Raw genomic sequence first — 22,876 nt, forward strand, 5'->3', positions numbered from 1 at the left:
ACATTGAGGGAGATCCACGCAAGCCACATCTGCTTGGACTCCGCCATGTGTCTAGTTTTCAGAAATGTCTGTCACTCAGTGCCACAGTCATGGGGCTTCTTTGCGCTGTAAAAAGCAATGTTTAAGATCGCTTCAGTAGAGTGGATGGTTGCACACAGATCTTTCAGCAGCAGCAGTACCCCGTTAAGATATCAGAACACAACCAGAGCCACTTGAGGAGAGGTAAGGTCACCCTGCAGTAGCAACCGTATGGGGAAGCAAACTCTTTGCTGTCCACGTGTAGTAGGTTTGCAACACCATAAAAATGCTACGAGGCACTAGTAGTGAAGTCAGTTGTATTCACCTGCAAAGTACACATAGTGTAACCGGCCACAAGGACAGCAAACTGCACAAGGTTCTCAGCAGCAGGCCCATAAACATCTCTTTTGTAGATTAATCCATCGACTCATTTGTTAGTGGTTGGAACCCAGATCCAGCACTATGCACATAAATCGCCAAAGGAGGTGCATAAACCCTTAAGTATCTTACTGTGGCCAGGACTCGTAAACACAAAGTTTCGCAGATCTCTGCAGAGGAGCCCAAACACGCTGAGCTGACAGTATAGATAGCTTATTTCTAAGACATAATACGGGCTCAAACAATTCATGCAATCAGATGGTTTCCCTCTATTAAAAGCCTTCAAGATGAAAAACATAGGCACCAGGGCTGCCCAGAGCTTAGCAGCAAGCAATGAATTCACTCCGCAGGGAACCACAGAAAGCCGGTGGATGGAAGCGAGGACGAGGGAAAGGATTGCCCCAAGACGGGTAGAGTCAAGAACCAGAGGGTACTCACTGGTGTTAAGCAGAAGAGAGGCATTCTCTAAAGTGAGGGACTCTGCCTCTGCTTCACAATGTTTTTAAAAGTGAAACAATGCAGTACAAACATGTATTGCAAAATATTCTGAAGCGAGGGGCCCGACCTGTAACCTGCTCCCTCTCGTGATGACACCCCCTCCTCATTGTCCCCTTCAGCCTGCCCTGCCCCTTCAGTTGAAAGGAATGGAGTTTGTATGTGCGCCCCAAAAGCACACTTATCCAAGGCATTGAAATGCACCTCTCCCTCTGAAATAATGTCACTGCTGTAGCATGTGCCTGCAGGTGGAAGAATACTTCGCCCTTCTAGCACATGCGCAGCAGGACATGTCCAAATCTATCTCCCTCCCCCTTTGAAAAGAGACAGATTCGGCTCACTTCATTACCTAGCAACAAGTGGTTATTTCTTTCCAGCTGCGGGTGCTTTTTCTCCTCGTCTTTTCTCTCCCCTTTGGATAATAGGGCGACAACCTCCTTGGCCCATTAACACCAGACGCCCTTGTGTCTATTAACCAAGGAAGGGTCTCTGAAAGTTTGTGGGAAATTGGAGCACTAGACAAGAAATATTAAACTTTTGAAAAAAAGATACCACTTCTCGATGACTGAAACAAGGTGCTGACAAAGCAAGTATAGCTGACACAGAGTTCCTGTTTGCAGCTTTCAAGTGAGAAATGTGATGAGGCTACCGAGGATAGAAGGGATACAACCTAATGAAGACCTATTAAGCATTGGCTTTCTGCCTTGCCCCACTGAAGGATTTAGACCTGCAAAAGGACTGAAGGTAAAACTGTTGACTGGGGCAAACGACATACATCTAGCCATCACACGTAGGCTGCAAGGATTCCCTATCACCAATCCTTCATAACATTTGACAGGGCAAAGGGAGCAGCCTATATCTAACCTTGGTCCTTTACAGTTCACATACAGAGCGTGTTTATGACCCGGCAACCAGCACCCTAAAAGATAACATTGACTTTAATGTTTCACGTTGCTTTCAGTGCACAATCTTTGTCAAATTTCTAAAAAAATATTGATCTAGCTTTTGTTTTTTTAGTGTCTTCTTAATCAGTATATTTTGTTATTACTAATTAGGTTTTTTGTGAATATTAAATTATTTGCTTACTTCACTATTGGACTTGGCACTCTAGTTAGCAGATCAAATACATATTCTCTTAGGAAGACCTAGTGGTTTCTGCCAAGCTCCAATGGGTGAGTGAACTCAGAATTCCTCACAGAAACATCAAGTGACCGACTGCTGTAATTAGGATGGAGCTCAGCCATAGAAGAGCAGAACAGTATGCAAGGGAGAACTATGTATTTGCCCTTCATGATTTACGTAAGGGGGAAGGTAGGTTGCGGTCCTAGGGGGGTTGAAGGGAACAATGGTTCATAATGGTCCTCTCAGGCTTGCCTCACGCATACTTGTGGCTTGTTGATATTTTAATTTGGAGAAACAAAAGTTCAAGCTTAGGTGTGGTGTGTGTGTTGTCATGACAAATGTGATCACATTTTCTTGAAAAGTCTTCTCCTAAGAGTAATCTTGGTTGAGCCACTGTTGAGACGATCTGCTGAACAGAAATAGCGGCTGTGTTTCTGGTGATATAATTTTAGCTCAATAGTTGGTTTTTGTTTTCTAGCATAGGCGAATGTGAAAAAGCTAACCCAAAAATTACAAAGACAATTCTTGCAGGAAAAAATATGTAAGGTATAATTCGGGGATATTATTGTGACAGCATTCAGAAACAATGTTATATTACCTTTTGAATGTTGTTTTACCCTCCAAATATTTCCCTATTATTGAACCAGATCTCATAGCTTTTCTTCCAGTCGTGTTGGGTTTCTGATAAAAATAAAAATGTAGAATTCTCAGGGTAAAGTTACTTTTTAATTCACTGCAAGCAGTTGTCTTAACAAGAATCTCCAATAAACAATAAAAGGCAATTTATATAAATCATCAATTCGGCATTTCTTCGGAATATAGTATTTTTTTTACCAGACACTTATAATTTCAAAATATAAGATGTCTACATTCGTTTTAACTGTTAAGCGATTTAATCAAGTATTTGCTTGAAGCATGGTATTTGGCAATTAACAAATCTTCAAGCCTTCACAGAGCCAGAAACCTGCTTTTTCAGCCACCGAACCAAGGGGTCGATTATGATGGCGGTCGGACCTGCGTCCGTTCGCCACCCCCGTGGTGGAGGGACCGTCTGCAGGGGCAGCGGCGGTCCCTCCATCGGAATTAGGATGTGACCGCCTCCCTGGCGGTCACATCCTGTATATTTAACATTGCGGCGGGTGCTGCTTTAAGCAGCACCCGCAGCAAAGTAAAAAATGCATGCTGTGCATTTACATGCACAAAGCGGCAGGCACCGCGCGGTGCCTGCCGCATTGTGCATGCAACTGCAGGGGGGTACCATAGGTACCCCCCATGTGCACCCCCCACTACCCCCTTTACCCTGGGGGCCCGCAACGGGCCCCCAATGCAAGGACCGTATGCCTTTTCGTGGCGTCATTGCCGCCACGGAAATGCATATCCCCCAGCACATCCTAATATGGCTGGCGGTGTCTGATATACAAGCCATGCCTTCCCTGGACCAGAAACAAGCTTCGGAGGACCGATTTTCTTGCATTCAAGCCGTCTTCAGCCCGGCTTGCTTGAATCCAGTGGCAAAGTGAGCAAGGGACTCACGTCTGAGCATACCCTGCCACACTTATGGTGGCCAAAGCGGTACAAAAGGGGGTGGTGATGGATGGAGCATCTGAACCAATCAAACACTCACACCCAGTCAGAAGATCTGGGTTTGATACATCACCGTTCTTTAGCCCACTCTGCCACCCCAGTTAAGACATGGCTATATGCAAATCAGTCTGACCCTGTGCCTCATGGGAACAGTCCAGCCTGAACTGCCAAGCCATGCCTTCCCTGGACCGGAAACAAGCTTCCGAGGACCGGTTTCTGGCATTCCAGCCGTCTTCAGCCCGGCTTGCTTGAATCCAGTGGCAAAGTGAGCAAGGGACTCACATCTGAGCATACCCTGCCACACTTATGGCGGCCAAAGCGGTACAAAAGGGGGTGGTGATGGACGGAGCATCTGAACCAATCAAACACTCACACCCAGTCAAAAGATCTGGGTTTGATCCATCACCGTTCTTTAGCCCACTCTGCCACCCCAGTTCAGACATGGCTATATGCAAATCTGTCTGACCCTGTGCCTCATGGGAACAGTCCAGCCCGAACTGCCAAGCCATGCCTTCCCTGGACCGGAAATAAGCTTCCGAGGACCGGTTTCTGACATTCCAGCCGTCTTCAGCCCGGCTTGCTTGAATCCAGTGGCAAAGTGAGCAAGGGACTCACGTCTGAGCATACCCTGCCATACTTATGGCGGCCAAAGCGGTACAAAAGGGGGAGGTGATGGACGGAGCATCTGAACCAATCAAACACTCACACCCAGTCAAGTGTCAGGGCCCAAGATATTTCACTGGAGTCCATTGCAGGTGGCATCGCACACAGCTCCAGCCGGTGGTGCTAAATGGTAGTGCCAACATTACCTATTAACGACCAGAGTCACATGTGTGACATCTGTTTTGGAAGCGCTCGCTTATTCATAAAAAAAAAACATATGTGAAGTAGTTAAACATTCGACTAAAGTGCTTTGCTACAGAATAGGCATATTGTGGCACTATTTGGAGAACTCTCATAAATACGTGCTGGTGTTTAGAAATAAGTGTTGGTGCCAAGCAGCGGCAATCACCGACACAAATTAACCATTGCCCCCATTGTTTATGCAGTGACAGTCTCTAAATACCTGTAAGCAGCTATCACGCTCATCTCTCAGGTGCTTGTTTGTTTCCCTGTAAAATAAATTGTAAGACAACATGTGAATGGTTATGTTAAAAATAAATTTCTAAATAAGATAGACAAGGGGGCTTATTTACAAACCCTTTGCACCACTTTTGCGCCATTTTTAACATGGGAAAAGTGACGCAAAAGTGGCGCAAGGGGCTTGTAAATCTGCCCCAGGGTCTGATTTACAAAGATTTTGCTGTTACTTCAATCAATCAATCAGTGGTTTAAAGAGCGCGCTACTCACCCGTGAGGGTCTCAAGGCGCGACTTACTCTTGTTGTACAGCTACTTGGAATTCATTAGAAATCCAGAAGCACTCCAAGAATAAATAAGTCAGTTACTCAACACCAACAATTTTGTGGATTGGGCCCTTACCTACTTTTGCAGGCAATTATATTACAATTACAAAGTCGAATGTAACAACTTAAACCAGTAATTATCACTCGACCAACAGCTCCGCAAATGAAAATATATTAAATACAAGTAATTCACTGCCTAGGCACAACCCGTTCCACCCCCACCCTACTTATGCCTCTTTTTAAATAATGAAGAAGTTCCAACCTCACTTTCTCGAAGACTTTAGAAGGAGTGGTAGAAATTGTTCTTGTGTAACACATATTATGCAATAATAATAATAATAGAAATGCAAGTATTGTAAAACACTTGTGCAAGGTAAAGTATCAACATGCAAAATGCTGTCAGCAATCAAATCTTATAAAGTCATCCATACCTTTCTCCCATTAGCTGGCAAACAATGACATCACAAAGAAAGCCTTTCTGCTTGGGTGACATTATCACTTTGTGGAATTTAGAAATATGTCCATAATTTATCAGTCGACTGCCACATTGTTGCTCAATGTTAACCCAAAGCTACCAAGCTCTGCTTGCCTCTGATGTATAAACTCTCACTCTCATGCCTGACATTTTAGATCCAAATCCTTGAACAGCTAGCTCAGCTCTGCCAGCTTTAATTTTAATATCAATTTGAAGGTCAAGTGTGTACTATCCCACGATTTCAGTTTCTGCACCTACATTGCTCGTTTGTTTTGGTTTTCTCACATGATCCCCACCGGAGTCCTGTGTATTAATAAAATGTACGTGTGCACTCTGTATTTGTATGCTTAAGCTTTTATGCTCCCGGAGTGCAGAAGGATCCCTCTGTTCTGTCATTTACATATTTTCTTTTTGTTAATAAACATTTTTACACTTTTAATTTGGTATAAGTGCATATTTCATAACTCATTTACATATTCTACTGAATTCTATAATGTTTTATTCCTGCGGTCCTGTTGGAGCTAGGTCTAGTCACCATATTGAGATCAGGTAATAAATGTCTACTACCTATGGCCTATAAATCAATGACAATTTGCAACTGAATCTTCTCTGATTCTGTTTTCAGTGAAAAAATAAACTACAATTTACACAGGCCTACGAGAGGAGGTGCCCTCTTTTATACTCGCCAGATTTGCAAAACAGATTATTTATGCAGAATGCCGTCACAACAGTAATTGCAAATTATTTGGAAGAAAATAATGCTCAGTGGGAAAAGCACCAAGTTAGAGTCCTACTGATCTTATCTTCATATTCGGGAAGGACAGAAGCTGCATGTTATCCTTCTAAGGTTGATACAATTGGTATCTATAAGAAATTACCCCATTTTGTGGTGGCCCCCAAATTGTTGTATCTCTGGATTTGCTGGCTTTAGCACTTTTCACCACTGCTAAGCAGTAGTAAAGTGCCTGTGCTTCGCTTCAAAAATATATGCTGCATATTAGAACTTCCCATTTGGCCTACTTAACTTCCCTTTAAGTCCATGTAAATGGTGCCTTAAGTGCACCTATGACATGGAAAGTGGAATGTTATACGTGGGCTGCTGTATGTATTTACACCACGCAGATGTAGGACTAAAAAACATTTCTGAGAGAAGCACCTCTGGCTAGGCTGCTGTTTAAATGCACTGCAATGAGTGAAACATGGAATCGAACAATGCCTTTGCCATGTATTTGTTGGACCTAGCATTTTTTGCAGGTTAATCCCCAAAATGTTTGCCCTTGCCTCCTATTTTTCTAACCCCGTTTTTGCTGGCTTTAGGACTCTGGACACTTTACCACTGCTGATCAGTGTTAAAGTGCATATGCTTTCTGTGTAAATTGCATTGGTGATTGGTTTCTCCATGATTGGCATATTTGATTTACTGGTAAGTCCCTAGTAAAGTGCACTGTGTGCACCCATGACTTGTCAAATGCTACTAGTGGGCTTGCAGCACTGGTTGTGCCACCCACATGAGTGGGTGGGAGACGGTGTTGAAGCCGGCTGAGAGGTCCAGGAGGATGAGGGCTGCTGTTTCTTCCTGGTCCAGGAGGGAACAGATGTCATCAGTGCCAGTGAGGAGGGTGGTCTCGGTGCTGTGGTTGCTTTGGAAGCCGGATTGAGGGAAGTCCAGAACGTGGTTGGATTTGATGAACTTGGAGAGTTGGGCATTGATTGCCTTCTCAATGACCTTGGTTAGGAAGGGGAGCAGGGAGGTGGGTCTGAAATTATTGAGGTCTGTCGGGTAAGAAGACGGTTTCATCAACATAGGATTGATTTCAGCGTGTTTCCAGCCATCGGAGAAGGTGGTGAGTCTCGATAGAGCAGTTGATGGTGTGGTGTAGTCCCGGGACAATGGAAGTGGTGGTTCTGTGGAAGATGTGGTGCAGGCAGGGGTCCGAGGTTGCCCCGGAGTGAATGCTCTTCATGGTCTTGATAGTGTTGCCTGTGGTGAGCGGGTCCAATTGAGCAGGAACTGTAGGGGGCAGGGTTGTCGCAAGTGGTGTTGGCGAGAGAGATATGCGGGTCTTGGGTGTTGAAGCTGTCATAGATCTGCTTGATCCTGTGGTGGAAGCAGGTGCTGAGTCTGTGGTCTCGCTGTTGGGTTTGACAAACTCCTTGACGATGGTGAAGAGTTCTTTGCTGTTGTGTGCGTTAGAATTGTTTCTGTAGTGGAGGGCCATCTTGTTTGTAGTTTTGAGGAGGAGGTGGTGAGCGGTGACGGGGGCTTTGAAGTCTGTGTGGGCTTCCAGGGTTTTGTTGTTCCCCCATCTCTTCTTGAGCCATCTATAGGTGCATCTGGACTTGGAGGGTGGCAGTGAACTAACTGGCCTTTTTGAAGTGTTGCTTGCCGGGTACTTTTGTGAGGGGTGCCAGTGCATCGGAGCAGTTGGACCCCCATTTGTGGAGGTTGCGTGCTGCGGTATTGGGATCTGTGGATGTCGGTGGTGTGATTGTGCTGAGGGTGGCATTGAGATGTTCTTATGTGACCTTGTTTCAGTTATGGTGGGGGGTTGTGGTGATGTATGGTAGATTTGGTTATGGCAAAATTAACGCAGTGGTGGTCGGTCCAGAGGAGTTCTGAAGTGTGGCTGTAGGTGATGTTTTCGCTAGTGTAGAAGATAGGGTTGAGTGTGCATCCTGCTGATTGGGTCGGAGAGGTGACTAGCTCCTTGAGTCCGATGTTGGCATAGTTCTCTGGGAGGGGTGTGGTGTTCTGGTCATTGGGATTGTCCAGCTGGTAGCTGAGCTTGCTGAGTAGGATGTAATCAGTAGATGCGAGAGCCTGGGGTGCGATGAAGTTGATGATGTGGTCAGTGAAGGTGGGCCGGGGCCAGGCAGTCTGTAGACAAGTGTGCCACGGAGGGTGGGGTTGGTCTGGACCTGGAAGTGGAGATGTTCCATGGTTGTTGTTGAATTGTCCAAGTATGTAGTCAAGCGGAAGGAATTCTTGTGGATGTTGGTGATGCTTCCTCCTGTTCGTTCAGCGCGGTCCCTGTGCGTGATCTTGTAGCGGTCGGGGATGGCAGTGGCGATGTCCAGGCCTGAGCTGGGGTTTGTCCAGGTTTCCGTGAGGAAGGCGATGTTGGGGGAGAGGGATTCGAGGAGGTCCCAGATTTCTATGGCGTGTTTGTGGAGGGAGGGCGTGTTAATGATTAAGGAGGATGCGGGTGAGCTGGTTGGGTGCGCTGTGGGGCGGCCGGGCAACGGGAGGAATTAGAGTGTGGAGGTGGGTGAGTCCGGCTTCAAACCCCATCTTTCAACGAATGCCAGCCACTTGGTTTCACACTGGATACCAACCTCACCCTCAAGGAACCCACTGTTTAAAAATACGAAGACGGCTTGGTTCCAGCTCTCTCTTCTAAAGAAAGTTAAAATGTTTCTTCCAGAAAGCAATCTAAGAACTGCTGTTCAAGTTCTCATTCTCTAACATCTGAATGATGGTAATGCCCAGCTCCATGGCCTCCCAGACTCCACACTGGCACCCTTTAAGGGCACCTACTTGCCACAGCATTTCTCATGCAGGGTCTGAAGAAAATAAAGCTGAGACCAACTACAAAACCATTTACAAAGTACCCCCGCTGATCTTGTCGACAAGCTCATCATCGCTGGTGGTTCTCAACCCTCCTACACACAGGACACCATCAGACTTCATACTAAGAAGTGTAAAAAGGGTAAAACAAAGCAACAGGCCTTTTCCATCTATGCTCCCAGGATCTGGAACAACATCACTGTATCCATCAGGAAAGAGTTGAAGATGCATCTCTTTAAAGAATACTGTATAACAATGTATTACCCATCCACATCCCTATCTCTCCTATCACTCAGCCGTGGCTGCTGCAAATATGCAGCAGGGCTGTGGCAGGCAGCAGCTGCGGCGGGAGGGGTTACCTGATCATGCGCCGACCTCGCGCTTCTCCTTCTGCTCCATAGTGCTTCTCCGGCTGCTCGAGTCCTGACAGTCCCTGGGACTATGAGAGCAGCGCTGGGATTGGCCTGAGTGGGCTGCTTACATGCTCCGCTCAGGAACAAGGAGTCTGTGCTGTTTCTCCAGCCAGCTGTAGAATACAGCCGGGTTAGAAACCTAACTGTGCATGTCTGTTTAGCCGGCCTGAGACGGCCGACCAAAGGCCTAAAAGACATGCACACTTAGAAGAGCACAACCACTCCTCCCTGTGACCCCAGCACCCCCCGCCCTGCACGCGCTAGCTCAGAGACAGCAGCTGAAAAACAGCAACTGAAAAATAAGAAAATATTAAAATATCAATTTATTTTTCATCTGCTTGCTCTGACCCAGTGAGGCGGCGCTCCTCTGCCATTGCAGAGGAGACTCCGCTGCTTCACTTGTTGACTTTATGCTTCTATTTGACCCTGTACAGTTCTCTGCTGTCTTTTGATGACGTTTGCACAAACACTGCATACATATAGCTGATGAAAATGTGGTTATGGAATGTATGACGTTACAATACATACATTTACAATGCATGCCTTTACAACGCAGTTTTTACATCGCAACATTCTTTACAACGCAATCTTTTACATCAAATGCCGTTACATAGCATTTACAGAAACTACCTTTACAACACATTCCATTACATCACATTATACCTTTACAACACATACCATTACAATGCATACCATTACATCGCATTTAAGGTAAGTGTTGTATACTATAGGAGTAATATTTACTATTCTAACTCCAGTGAGTGCAACAGTAGGGTAAGTGTAGGATAATGTAGGGCTTATAATGACTATTCTAACTCCAGTGAGTGCAACAGTAGGGTAAGTGTTGGCTAGTGTAGGGGTAAAAATTAATATTCTAACTCCAGTGAGTGCAAAAGTAGGGTAAGTGTTGGATTTTGCCTTGTCATGTGTGCCTACGTGTTCCCCATCCTATGTAATATGTGCATGATCAATATGCATATATCCCCCTATGATCGATTAAAGACGCAATTATAGTTGTGTCCAACGTTAGTATGCCAGTTTCCAGTTCTCATGAAAGCAACGAGTATTAGGCCTATGTTGCCAACGTTTTACATTATGCACGTTAATTCATCGAATTGTCCCCGTTACCAGGCCTCAAAAGGGCCTGAACACCAGATTCAAGCTCCAGTCTCCTGAACCCACTCCGAGGAGCGATGCAGCCCCCACCTGCATCCCTGACCCTTCGCTTACTTCCTGCCGCGCAGCGCAGTGCCCGGCCTGGCTCTGCCTGCCTGTCTGCCAAGAATATGTTATGCCTCTAGTTATCAGTTCAGCTCTCCGTCTTCACATTCCTAAGCTAACGAACCGCATAAACATCTCCAGTTATAGTCTAGTCTTCCTGTCTCCATGCAAGAGAATTACTGTATTAATATTCATAGAAGATTCATAGCACACGCAATACATGTAGAATATATGCCTACACCAGTCTTAGTGTCCAGTAACCTTTGCTCTGATAACTTTTAGATTCTATCAACATGTACTCCAAACACCAGATACCAGATATGCTATAGGTACATGTCGTCCTGACATCGCAGACTTTAGTCTCCTCTTCTAGCACAGAAGTCAGAGCCCCCAGCCCTCCCCAGTTACACGTCATGGCCCGTTTGCACGCACCACTAGGTTAAAGGTTCCAGCTGCCCAGGTAGCCCCCTCCATGTATCCACCCATTTATGACACTTCTGTGACGTTCTCATCACATGTCTACGTGCACGCCCTGTGCACGCCTTCTTTTTACGCCCATGTGTTCTTATCTTACGTTTGTCACTTGTTACGCCTACTGTATGTAATGCAATTATAATGTTTTACTATATATACCTTGTACTGTCAATGAGACGTTGCAGCTGCCATTCCAGGCCATTCTATTTCAGGCTGTTCCGATCCTGTCCCTTCCCTTATGCCTGATTAAAGCCTGTTCGACTCAGATACCCCGGATCCTACCTCTTATTTATTGAGCTATCTGTTTATTGAATGCATAGAAAAATAGTACTGGTAATTAATTATTTATTTACCACATAATGGCGCCCGAACAGGGACGAGCCCTTTCCCCACGCGCCGGCGATGTAACGCAGGCCCCCTGACCCTTCTACAGCCGTGACGGAACTCTACTGTGCACGTGCAGATATTTCTGCTTCATCAAGTCTCCCTCAGGCCCACGGAGGAGACGGAGACTGCGGTCCGGCATCCAGACGAGGCGGTGAGGAATGCGGTTCGTCCCGACCAGAGCCCAAGCCGAGAGAGCAAGGTCCGAGGTATCCGGAGGCCCACCTGTAACCGAAGCACCGAAGTTCGAAGCGCATGCGTAGTAACCAGACGTCGTAGCAGTCCAGTCCAGTCCGAGGCCTTCAGTTTCTGCTTCCCGGTGAGTACCGTTGCGGGGGAAGTATCTAGACAGGTTCATTAGTTTGTCCCTGGTCCGATGGGTTTGGGTACACAGATCCAGTCCGAAGTATTCATCCAGGTGGATACGGTATGACGTGTCTCTTTACGAGACCGGTATGTTCTGTACTGTTTTAGCAGTGCATCCAGTAATTCTAGTAAGTCCGTTCTCGAGAAATTCAAGTATTATGTTTTCAATGTATCAGGTAGTATTCTGTTTGAACTGTTATTAATGTTTTTTTATGTCGTGGTATGAGTGATTTGTTTGCCATTTCATTACTGTGATTATTGTGTATTGTGTTTAGTTCAAGTACAATTCAGACATGCCTCTGTTTTCAAAGTTACGTCAGATAAAAACCAGAAAAGGGTTACTCGAAGAATCAGTTCCTGTCCCTCCTAGGGACAGTCCTGGACATTTTATGTATCACAAGCATGGCTTAGATGCCATATTATATCTAGATTTATGGGTGGATTATACAAAGAATCTTGAAGAGAAATATAGATGGCCTGTATCAGGTACATGGGATGCCGAGTGCATCATGCGAGTAGAAGAAGCATTATGGAAAAAGAAAGCTAGACAGTCTCAGAAAGATGCCATCGAGTTATGGCACAAAGAATCTCATAAAAGAACCGAAAAAGAATTCAGAAAAGCAGAGTTAAGTAGGGAATCCTCAGAAAAAGCCCAAGAAAGGGAATTCATCGAAGAAGGTGAACGAGTTAGAGCAGAACAGTCCGATAGACAGAGAAATGCCCTTATTAAAGGTATGTATCCTCTTCTTGCCGAGGGCTTGCCGAAGGCAACCCCGGAAGCATCCTGTAATTTACCGCCACCATTGGTCCCGATTAAGCTACGTCATAAACCGACTGCAGCTGAAATTTTTCTCTCGTCCTATTTGGACGACACAGTCCCAGCATATGCAAATCCTATTCCGCCTGCTCACCCTCAGCACCCTGTTAATAATGTAATTCCTGTTCCTCCAGCCACTGGTCCCGGGGACCACGTTAATGTGCCAGTACCCCCGGACCAGCCCACATTAGGTGTGCCCGTTTTGCCAGTCACTCTACCAGCACGTACAGTATTAACTGACGATTCTAGTTCAGGAGGAGCGGGGGAGGTGCTCCTATCACCCCGCCTCAAGTAAAACGAATGACGCTGAGAGAAGCAGCGTTACAGCGTACGCCAAAAATGACTACAAATGCAGACCTCAAGCGACATCTTACTGACTGCATATATGATTCAGTTCCAGGCGAAGATCACATGATATTATATTCAGTACGTTTAAGACGGGTTGCCAACTTTTTGGCCACCCTGCCCGAGATGAAGGAACATCTAGACAGAATATATCATTTTATCCGTACAGGAGAGAATCCAGGAAGTATTCACGAAGCTATGGCTCACAGGAAAGCCGAGATTCAAAATATGATTTTACAGTTCTTGATTAACTGTTTAATAAGAGAACAAGATTATCCTGATAAAGACAAAGACGAGATGAAAGCCCTGACTAGGTGGAGTGACAATATAGCCGAGGGAAAACACAAGACACAAGGTAGTATAGAAAGTATGTACAGGAAAATTCGTAAGGAAATTATAAGTATACACCAGAAGGAGGAAGCAAAAAGAGCAACCGAGAAAGAGAACGACTCTTCAAGTGAAGAGGTAGACAGCGAGAATCCCGCCAGAATAGCGTATGTAGGTAGAACTAGACTTCCCGATAGACATTCACGCCTAGATTACAAGAAAGTTTTTCCTCCTCCCGTACCAGAACAGTGTTCTCTAGAACAAGTATTCCAGGCTACCGATAAAAATCTGAAATTACGAATAGGTTATAGTGAGCTTAGTACCATGCATGAACAAGAACTAGCCCGATCAGCAGTCCGATGGACTAGTGATTCTACCACGTTTCCAGATGAAAAAGTGGCCCAAACGTTTCTGAAACTGCCCCCAGCCGGGCAGCGTCTGGTGGGTATGTATATGATCCAGCACCTCATTACACTGTATGGGGATCATCATTCTGATCCAGGTCCTTTACATGATGTACTAAACGAGTTACTCCTAAACAGATGAAAAGGTCTAGGTACCGATTTAATTAGTGTCATTCTAGAACAGCGCCACAAATACAGAACGTTCCTGAATCCACATTTTGTTCCTGTTCCACCCCCAGTAAGAAAGTCATTCTACATAGACAGACAGAATCCGTTGCGAGAAGTACATCCAGTTAAGGGAGAGGGGGGTGATCTAGAACGAGTATTTGTTTACACCCCTATCACGAAAATAGAACTTCTGGAAATGAAAAAGTTAATACCCTGTCACGATAAAGATCCAGCAGGGTTCCACCGTGAATTAAAGGACATGCTCCGTATGGGAGAATACACGTATCCTGATATCATCAAAATGTTAAAGGTCCTGTTGCCTGCGGGCATATATGAAAAACTCAAAGAAAAAGAATGGGAGGTGGGAGAGAAAAAGATAGATTGGACCGCATTAGAGACTGAAGATAATACACGAGTTCCAGGTACTGGTCTTGGGGAAAAAGCTAAAGCATTGCCCGAATTGTTAATACAAGTCTTGCCAAGATTACTAGCCACGAAAAAGGAAGACTGGGGTGCCATCTCAGCCTGTAAACAGAAACAAGACGAAGACACTAGTGATTTTTATTCTAGATTTGAGAAATGTTTCATTATAAATAGTGGTCTGAAAACAAGTAGTGAATCGTATCCACATCTTTTTGTTACCAAACTAGTTGAGAATTCTTTACCGCAAGTTAAAAATCGAGTACTGAAAGTCGAAAGTACCTGGCAAGCTAATACTCCGTCACAAATGCTCCAGATGCTCCAGTATCACCAGAACAGAATCAGGGAAGAGCAGGAACATGAGAGGAGGCGTATGAAAGACACGAAAATGAAAGTACTAGTTGCACAGTCTGTTCCACCAGACAGTCAGAAGAGGGGTACGAATCAAGCTAGTCATCCTGCAGCTCCCGTTAAAGGGACATGCAATTACTGTAAACAGCCAGGTCATTATATAAACGAATGTGCAGTTCTGAAACACAACATAGCTACAGGTAAAACGAAAGAGAGACCACGTCCTCCTAGACAAGAACAAGTTCCGCAGAATTCTCAGCCACCGCAGAATGCACAACAGACAGTTACTGTACCGCAGCCTATAGCTGCCACACAACACGTTACACAGCAGATGTATCAGTATGCACAGTCAGAATATCCAGACTATCAGCAGTACTCATGAAACAGCCTAGAGAGGGAGGTTGGCTTGCCTCTCATCGAGATTCCTGTAGATCAAGAGGGTCCCTATGTACATAGTCAAGTATTAGGGAAAGACAGAAAGTTTCTGATTGATACAGGGGCAAGTAGGACTACCATCAGTCATGACGATGTTCCAGGGGCTCCACTCTCAGGCTCTAGAAATGTTTCCCTTGGATTTTCAGGAAAGCCTATTGTTAATGAAATATCGAAACCAGTTTCCCTAGAAGTCGGTCCATTGTCCCGAACTACAGACTTGTTACTCACGAAATCATGTCCAGAGAATTTACTAGGTATTAAGACCCTGAAAGAATTAGGAGCAGTTATATGCTGTTCCCCAGAAGGAGTGAGATTGTTTTTGCGAGATTTTAAAGGTCATTATGTATTACGTGATTTTGATCCAAGATTATTGAATGTACCTCAGCATTTATGGGCGCAAGGTCCAACTGATGTAGGTTGTATGCACATTACACCCTATCGTGTCACTCTGAAGCAAGGTGTTGTATTACCACGAATCCGACAGTACAAATTGCCACCTGAGGCCGTAGTAGCCTTATCGAAAATTATTGACGAGCTCATTGCTCAAGGAGTAGTTGTAGAAACTGACTCCAATGTATGTAATTCCCCTATCATCCCGATTCTAAAACGTACAGATCCCAATGCACCTCCAGTTTATCGATTAGTGATTGACCTTCGAGAACTTAATAAATGTATCATACCCCAGTACCCTGTGGTTCCAGATATTTCTTCCCTATTGACAGCTATTGATTCCGAAGCTACGTTCTTTACTGTTATTGATCTCAAGAACGCATTCTTTAGTGTCCCCATTCATCCGGACAGCCAGTTTCTTTTCGGTTTCTGTTTAAATGGAAGAAGCTATAAATTCACACGAGCTCCTCAAGGTTTCACAGAAAGTCCTAGCATTTACAGTCAAGCACTTAAAAGACAACTGGACAATATTCACATGCCAACTGACACTGCTCTGCTCCAATATGTCGATGATCTATTGATCACAGCCCGTTCTGAACGTGACTGCGAACGTGCGTCACTTACAGTTTTGTATTTCCTGGCCGAGATGGGGCACAAGGTGTCCCCTTCGAAGCTGCAATTCTGTGTCCAGCAAGTGGTCTACCTTGGACACTTACTGTCCAAGAGGGGTAGGCAGTTGACACCTGACCGTATCCAGTTAATAGCACATCTTCCACAGCCCAAGACTCAGAAGGAGGTGCGAGCTTTTATCGGCCTCACTTCTTACTGCAGACAATGGATTCCTCAGTATGCATATCTAGCTAAACCACTGATACAGTTAACGACACAGGAGGCAGCCACATTGACTGTCCTCCCTTGGACCCAAGAACATACACTTGTTTTCAATGAATTAAAGAAAGCTTTATGCCAAGCACCTGTTCTAGCGACACCAAACTACAGTAAGCCTTTTACACTTTTTGTTACTGAACGTGATGGTACTGCATTATCTGTTCTCACACAAGATCAAGCAGGACAATACAAGCCCTGTGCTTATTTTTCTAGCACATTAGATCCAGTGGCCCAGGCTCTGCCTGCGTGCCTCAAGTCAGTTGCAGCCACAGCTCTAGCTATCAGACAGAGTGATTCCATAGTGTTAGGACACTCCCTGACAGTACAAGTTCCACACTCCGTGGAAGTTCTTTTAAACCGAACACAGACTCAACACTTGACAATCGCACGTTTAACAGGTTATGAACTGACATTGTTTCAGCCACCCATAGAAATCAGACGCTGCAACATTTTAAATCCCGCTACACTGTTACCCTCAGTTACTTCAAATCCTGCCACACATGATTGTGTGGAAGTTGTTAACACCATGACAAAGCCAAGACAAGACTTGACAGACCTTGCATTACCTGATCCAGACCTGACACTTTATGTGGATGGTTCATGTATGAGGACAAGTACAGGAGAACTAGTAGCCGCGTATGCAGTGACTACTGAAACTGAAGTTATAGAAACACATCGTATTGACACCCTGTCTGCTCAAGCAGCAGAGCTCGTCGCTCTGACCCAAGCCTGCATACGAGCCAAGAACCTGAAAGTAAACATATACACAGATTCACGTTATGCATTCGGAGTCGTACACGACTTTGGAGTGCTCTGGCAAGAAAGAGGTTTCATGACTTCTCATGGAACCAAGATTCAGCATGGCCCCCTCATTCAAGCTCTGTTAGATGCAATACATTTACCGACAGCCATTGCCATTATGAAGTGCAAAGCACATACGAAAGTCACTGACATCATTTCCCAGGGTAACGACCTGGCAGATCGAACAGCCAAGCTTACAGCTCAGACTCCAGACATTCCAGTTAACACGGCACGGACAGACATTCCCGTTCAGACTACTTGTATGACAGTTAAGGACCCTACACAAGACGTACTAGATATACAGTCACATGCTACTCCCGACGAAATCAAGAAATGGTCTGAACAAGGAGGGGTCCAGACAGATCAAGGATGGTTGACGAAGGGAAAAGCCACATGGTTTCTCCCCGACTCTATGGTTCAAGTCATTATTAACACCGCACATAGTCCAGCACACTTAGGAGAAAAAGCCATGTTAGACAGTATTCAGAACCTCTGGTTTAACAAGCATTTACGAGCAGCAGCCAAGCAGAAAGTGCGTACCTGCATGATTTGTTGTCAGTTCAATCCAGGTAAAGGTGTCCCGGTGGAACAAGGTGGATTCCATCCTCCTGACCACCCTTTTGAAGTCCTCCAGATGGATTATATTCAGATGGATCGATGTCGAGGTTTCAAGTATGTCCTCGTAGTTGTATGCGCTTTGTCCAGATGGACAGAAGCATATCCAGTCCCAGATTACACTGCCGCAACCACTGCCAGGCAGTTGGTTCGTGAATTTTTCCCGCGCTATGGTTTACCCAGGGTCGTGTATTCAGATAACGGCCAGCCATTCTCCTCTGAACTTATGAAACAAGTATCCCTTCTGTTAGGGTACCAGTGGAAGTTCCACTGTGTACGACATCCTGAAGCAGCTGGTCTCGTAGAGAGACATAATCAGACTCTGAAAATCCGCATTGCCAAGGTATGCGCAGAGAAAGGCGTAGATTGGATAGTAGCACTGCCAGTCGCCCTTTTTTACATGAGAATGGTCGCTCACTCCCGTTCAGGTCTGTCACCTTTCGAGGTAGTTTTCGGTCGTCCCCCAAACATGTGGGGTACACCTAGACCACGTACAATTACCGATGTTGACAGTAATATGCTGACAGATTACCTGGCTTCCTTGATGTCTGCACTACTCTCTTGTCGTTCACAGGTTGCCGCTGCTTTTCCAGACAACACTCAAGTGAAACCGCACGAGGTCATACCTGGCGACCTCGTATTGATTAGGAACTTTGATCGTTCAAGTCCGCTGGAGCCCCGATGGAAAGAACCAAGACTCGTTCTGCTAACAACAAGGACTGCAATCAAGGTCGAGGGTCGCAAGGGGTGGTTGCACTCCAGTCATGTGAAACGATTTCATGGACTCCGTACAAAAACTGTTTTCAAAGACTGCCCCGTTCTCAAGGACTGCCCAGATACTGACTCTAAACTTCCCCTGTTAGAGAAAACTCCGCAGCAGGAGTATAAAGAAAAGTTAAGGTCTAGTAAGTCAGCCAGTTTAATTGTCTAAGTCCCTCTCGGGTGAAACGGTTAGACAGGTTCCTGACATGTATGAGATAGACCAACATAGTGAGAGAGTTAGTCAAAACTCTAAGAGAATACGTTATTGTAAGAATCTTCGAAGTCGCTGCATTGTGACTCTATTATTTTTGTTATTTCTGAGTCTTATGGTTACCTGCATAAGTTATGCCTTACATTTATGTTTTCCTATTAATTCACATGTACATTTGTCTTCTAATGTTACAGTAGAGCACACATTCAGTGAACTGCCTCCTCACGAGTTATCCTATCGTCTTGCCATGCGCAATAATACTTTTATCCGAATGTTACATTATTCACACCAGACTAGCAATGCCACAAATTGTTGGGTGTGTGGTCGACTCCCCCCTTTTCAGACACCGAAGGGAGTTCTGCCACTCTTTCCCTATCCGTTTTCACACAATGGTTCGTGTGGAGCATGGTCCACGTTAACGTCATCCTCAAACGATATGTCCCTTCTGAATAGAACATGTTTCCCAGACAAGGAAGGTCTTTCCCATAGAACAGGGTTAGATCTAGAAAATGAAGTATATGATCTAGGTAATTATTCCTCGAATTTCATGGTTTTGAATGTTCAGTCCGAAACTACTCCAGATTTGCCTGCTATTACAGTTCTACCAGTGAAAGGCGAATTATGTGTCCGAAAGAATGGTACAGTACACGTAGGACACAGTGATTGTACTACTGTGGTCGAGTATAGTGACAGTGGGAAATCTACTTTCAAAGCCTCACGTCATTCTTATTTTGTATGTGGTCAGACCGCATATGTACGTCTGCCCCTAGATTGGGATGGAACATGTTACATTGCCTTCCTACTGCCACCAGTTTTCCTAGCCCCATCCGATTATCACAGAAATACACATCTAGTACACGTCAGACATAGAAGGGAGATCGAGTCCCCAATTGTCGATCAGACTGAAACTGCCTTAGAACAGTATCAAGATTTCAATAAAGGTTTCTTTTTCTTCATAGGTCCTGTCCAGAATAGTAAGCTAATACGTAGGCTAACCAGAACCCTTGAAGCCGTAGTGAATGAGACTACTTCTGCTCTAGGTAACTTAACAGAAGAACAATCTGCTATGAGATTTGTCGTGCTCCAAAATCGTCTCGCCCTTGACGTCATACTGGCCGATAGGGGCGGAGCTTGTAGAGTCATCGGATCTAGTTGCTGCATTTTCATTCCAAATAACGCACCGTCTGTTTATTCAGCTATAACCAGACTTCATAAAATTGCCCATCAGTTACACCAGAATCCAGGCACCTGGACATGGTCCGGTTGGCTCTGGAGTATAATATCTGCCTGGGGATGGAAAGTATTGTCATTCCTAGGTATAGCAGTAATGATCATATTCAGTTGCTGTCTCTGTTTACAATGTGGCCCTGCGATTTGCGGTTTGTGCGCTACCTCCTGTATTCCTAGTCCTAAGTCCCGTCCCAAGACAATTCGAGACGAGCAAATGATGCTCTATGAACAGATAGATGGTATCATGAATATTGATGTTTCCTGATGGAAACGTAGGGCACAAGGAGGGAATGAGGAAAATTGAATTTTGCCTTGTCATGTGTGCCTACGTGTTCCCCATCCTATGTAATATGTGCATGATCAATATGCATATATCCCCCTATGATCGATTAAAGACGCAATTATAGTTGTGTCCAACGTTAGTATGCCAGTTTCCAGTTCTCGTGAAAGCAACGAGTATTAGGCCTATGTTGCCAACGTTTTACATTATGCACGTTAATTCATCGAATTGTCCCCGTTACCAGGCCTCAAAAGGGCCTGAACACCAGATTCAAGCTCCAGTCTCCTGAACCCACTCCGAGGAGCGATGCAGCCCCCACCTGCATCCCTGACCCTTCGCTTACTTCCTGCCGCGCAGCGCGGTGCCCGGCCTGGCTCTGCCTGCCTGTCTGCCAAGAATATGTTATGCCTCTAGTTATCAGTTCAGCTCTCCGTCTTCACATTCCTAAGCTAACGAACCGCATAAACATCTCCAGTTATAGTCTAGTCTTCCTGTCTCCATGCAAGAGAATTACTGTATTAATATTCATAGAAGATTCATAGCACACGCAATACATGTAGAATATATGCCTACACCAGTCTTAGTGTCCAGTAGCCTTTGCTCTGATAACTTTTAGATTCTATCAACATGTACTCCAAACACCAGATACCAGATATGCTATAGGTACATGTCGTCCTGACATCGCAGACTTTAGTCTCCTCTTCTAGCACAGAAGTCAGAGCCCCCAGCCCTCCCCAGTTACACGTCATGGCCCGTTTGCGCGCACCACTAGGTTAAAGGTTCCAGCTGCCCAGGTAGCCCCCTCCATGTATCCACCCATTTATGACACTTCTGTGACGTTCTCATCACATGTCTACGTGCACGCCCTGTGCACGCCTTCTTTTTACGCCCATGTGTTCTTATCTTACGTTTGTCACTTGTTACGCCTACTGTATGTAATGCAATTATAATGTTTTACTATATATACCTTGTACTGTCAATGAGACGTTGCAGCTGCCATTCCAGGCCATTCTATTTCAGGCTGTTCCGATCCTGTCCCTTCCCTTATGCCTGATTAAAGCCTGTTCGACTCAGATACCCCGGATCCTGCCTCTTATTTATTGAGCTATCTGTTTATTGAATGCATAGAAAAATAGTACCGGTAATTAATTATTTATTTACCACATAGTGTAAGAGAACTATGAGTTGTAATGGTATGCATTGTAATGACTTGCAACGTAATGCCTGCGTTGTAGTGACATGCGTTGTAATGACATGCGTTGTAGTGACATGCGATGTAATGGTTGCGTTGTAATGACATGCGATGTAAAGGATGTTGCGATGGAATGACTGCTATGTAAAGGTAGTGCGATGTATTGACTGCGTTGTAAAGGGTGTTGCCCGTGGTTATGGTACATGCTCTATAAATAGTCATTCGTTTTCATTATGAGATTGGTGTGCATGCAGGAGCAGCTTTATGGTTGCTGAAAATCATTTCTTATATTTCTTTAAATGCTAAATTCCAAAAAGACCAACACATCACACATGAATGTGGCAGTGACTTTCCCCTTTGACCATTGGTAAAGCACATCACAAAGCCACACAAATACTCTAATTCGAATCCCAAGAAAGCATAGCAAATTTGCAAATTAGAGGATAATTGTGTTTAAGCGTGCAAAACAGATGTAGCATCAGTGGTATTACATTATTGTGAGGTTCTACAACTAGAAATAATATAAACTAAAATTCCTTTTGTCATGATCCGCAGTGTAAATTGTCATTTAGGTATGAAACGTTGCCACCTAGTGTACATGATATATCAATTTTGCAGAATACGTAAAATTAAAATTTGTCGCGCTATTGAGTCATTCATTATGCCCATCTCCATAGAAACTTGCAAAGGCATGGAGTGACAGAAACAGGGAGAAAGAGCACCAGAATGAGAAAGGGATAGGAAGTCAGGGAAAGACGGAGAGGCAAAAGGAGAGAGAGAGAGACAGAGAGAGAGACAGAAAAAGAGAGAGAGAGAGAGAGAGAGAGAGAGAGAGAGAGAGAGAGAGAGAAGACAAGGATAATACGACAAGGAGATGCTAGAAAGACAGAAACAGGGGGTCCAGACACTTCTAGAGAGAGAGAACGGCAGGGACAAAGGTTGAAATGCAGTGAGAGAAAGCACGGGAGAGAGTCATTTGTTGAGAGGGAAAGAAAGAGAAGCCAAGGGAGCTGAAGAAATGGAGAGACAGAAAAAGACAGATATATACAGGAAGAGAGAGATAGTGAGAGAAAATAAACAGCAGATAGAAGGAAGTGACAGAGAAAACCAGGGAGAGAAAGAGCCAGAGGCAGGGAGTGCTTGAAAAAGTCCAGGAAAGACAACAAAAGAGAGGGAATGATGGGGCAGGGAGAGTCAGAGAGGAAAAGAGAGAAAGCATATAGAGAGAAGGACAAATTAAGCTAGGTAGAGATGACGACTGACAAAACGAGAGGAAGTACAAAAGAGACAGAGAAAGAGACAGCGAGAGTTATAGACAGGGTGAGCAGAAAGAGTTC

The 22,876-nt window shown here is 44.9% G+C and overlaps 1 protein-coding gene across 2 annotated transcripts in view; it reads right to left on the bottom strand.

Annotated features, from left to right (window-relative positions):
- Positions 1-22,876, bottom strand: part of CRACR2A (calcium release activated channel regulator 2A) — a 990,950-nt gene that overhangs the window by 142,386 nt on the left and 825,688 nt on the right. For both annotated transcript variants that reach the window (XM_078673953.1, XM_078673952.1), the window contains exons 10-11: positions 4,664-4,709; positions 2,612-2,694 (exon numbers count right to left, since the gene is read on the bottom strand). In XM_078673953.1, coding sequence (XP_078530079.1) covers positions 2,612-2,694; positions 4,664-4,709 — 129 coding nt within the window. The remainder of the gene's footprint in view (positions 1-2,611; positions 2,695-4,663; positions 4,710-22,876) is intronic.

The sequence above is a fragment of the Lissotriton helveticus genome, chromosome 1_1 (assembly GCF_964261635.1).
Source record: "Lissotriton helveticus chromosome 1_1, aLisHel1.1, whole genome shotgun sequence".
NCBI classification, from domain to species: Eukaryota; Metazoa; Chordata; class Amphibia; order Caudata; family Salamandridae; genus Lissotriton; species Lissotriton helveticus.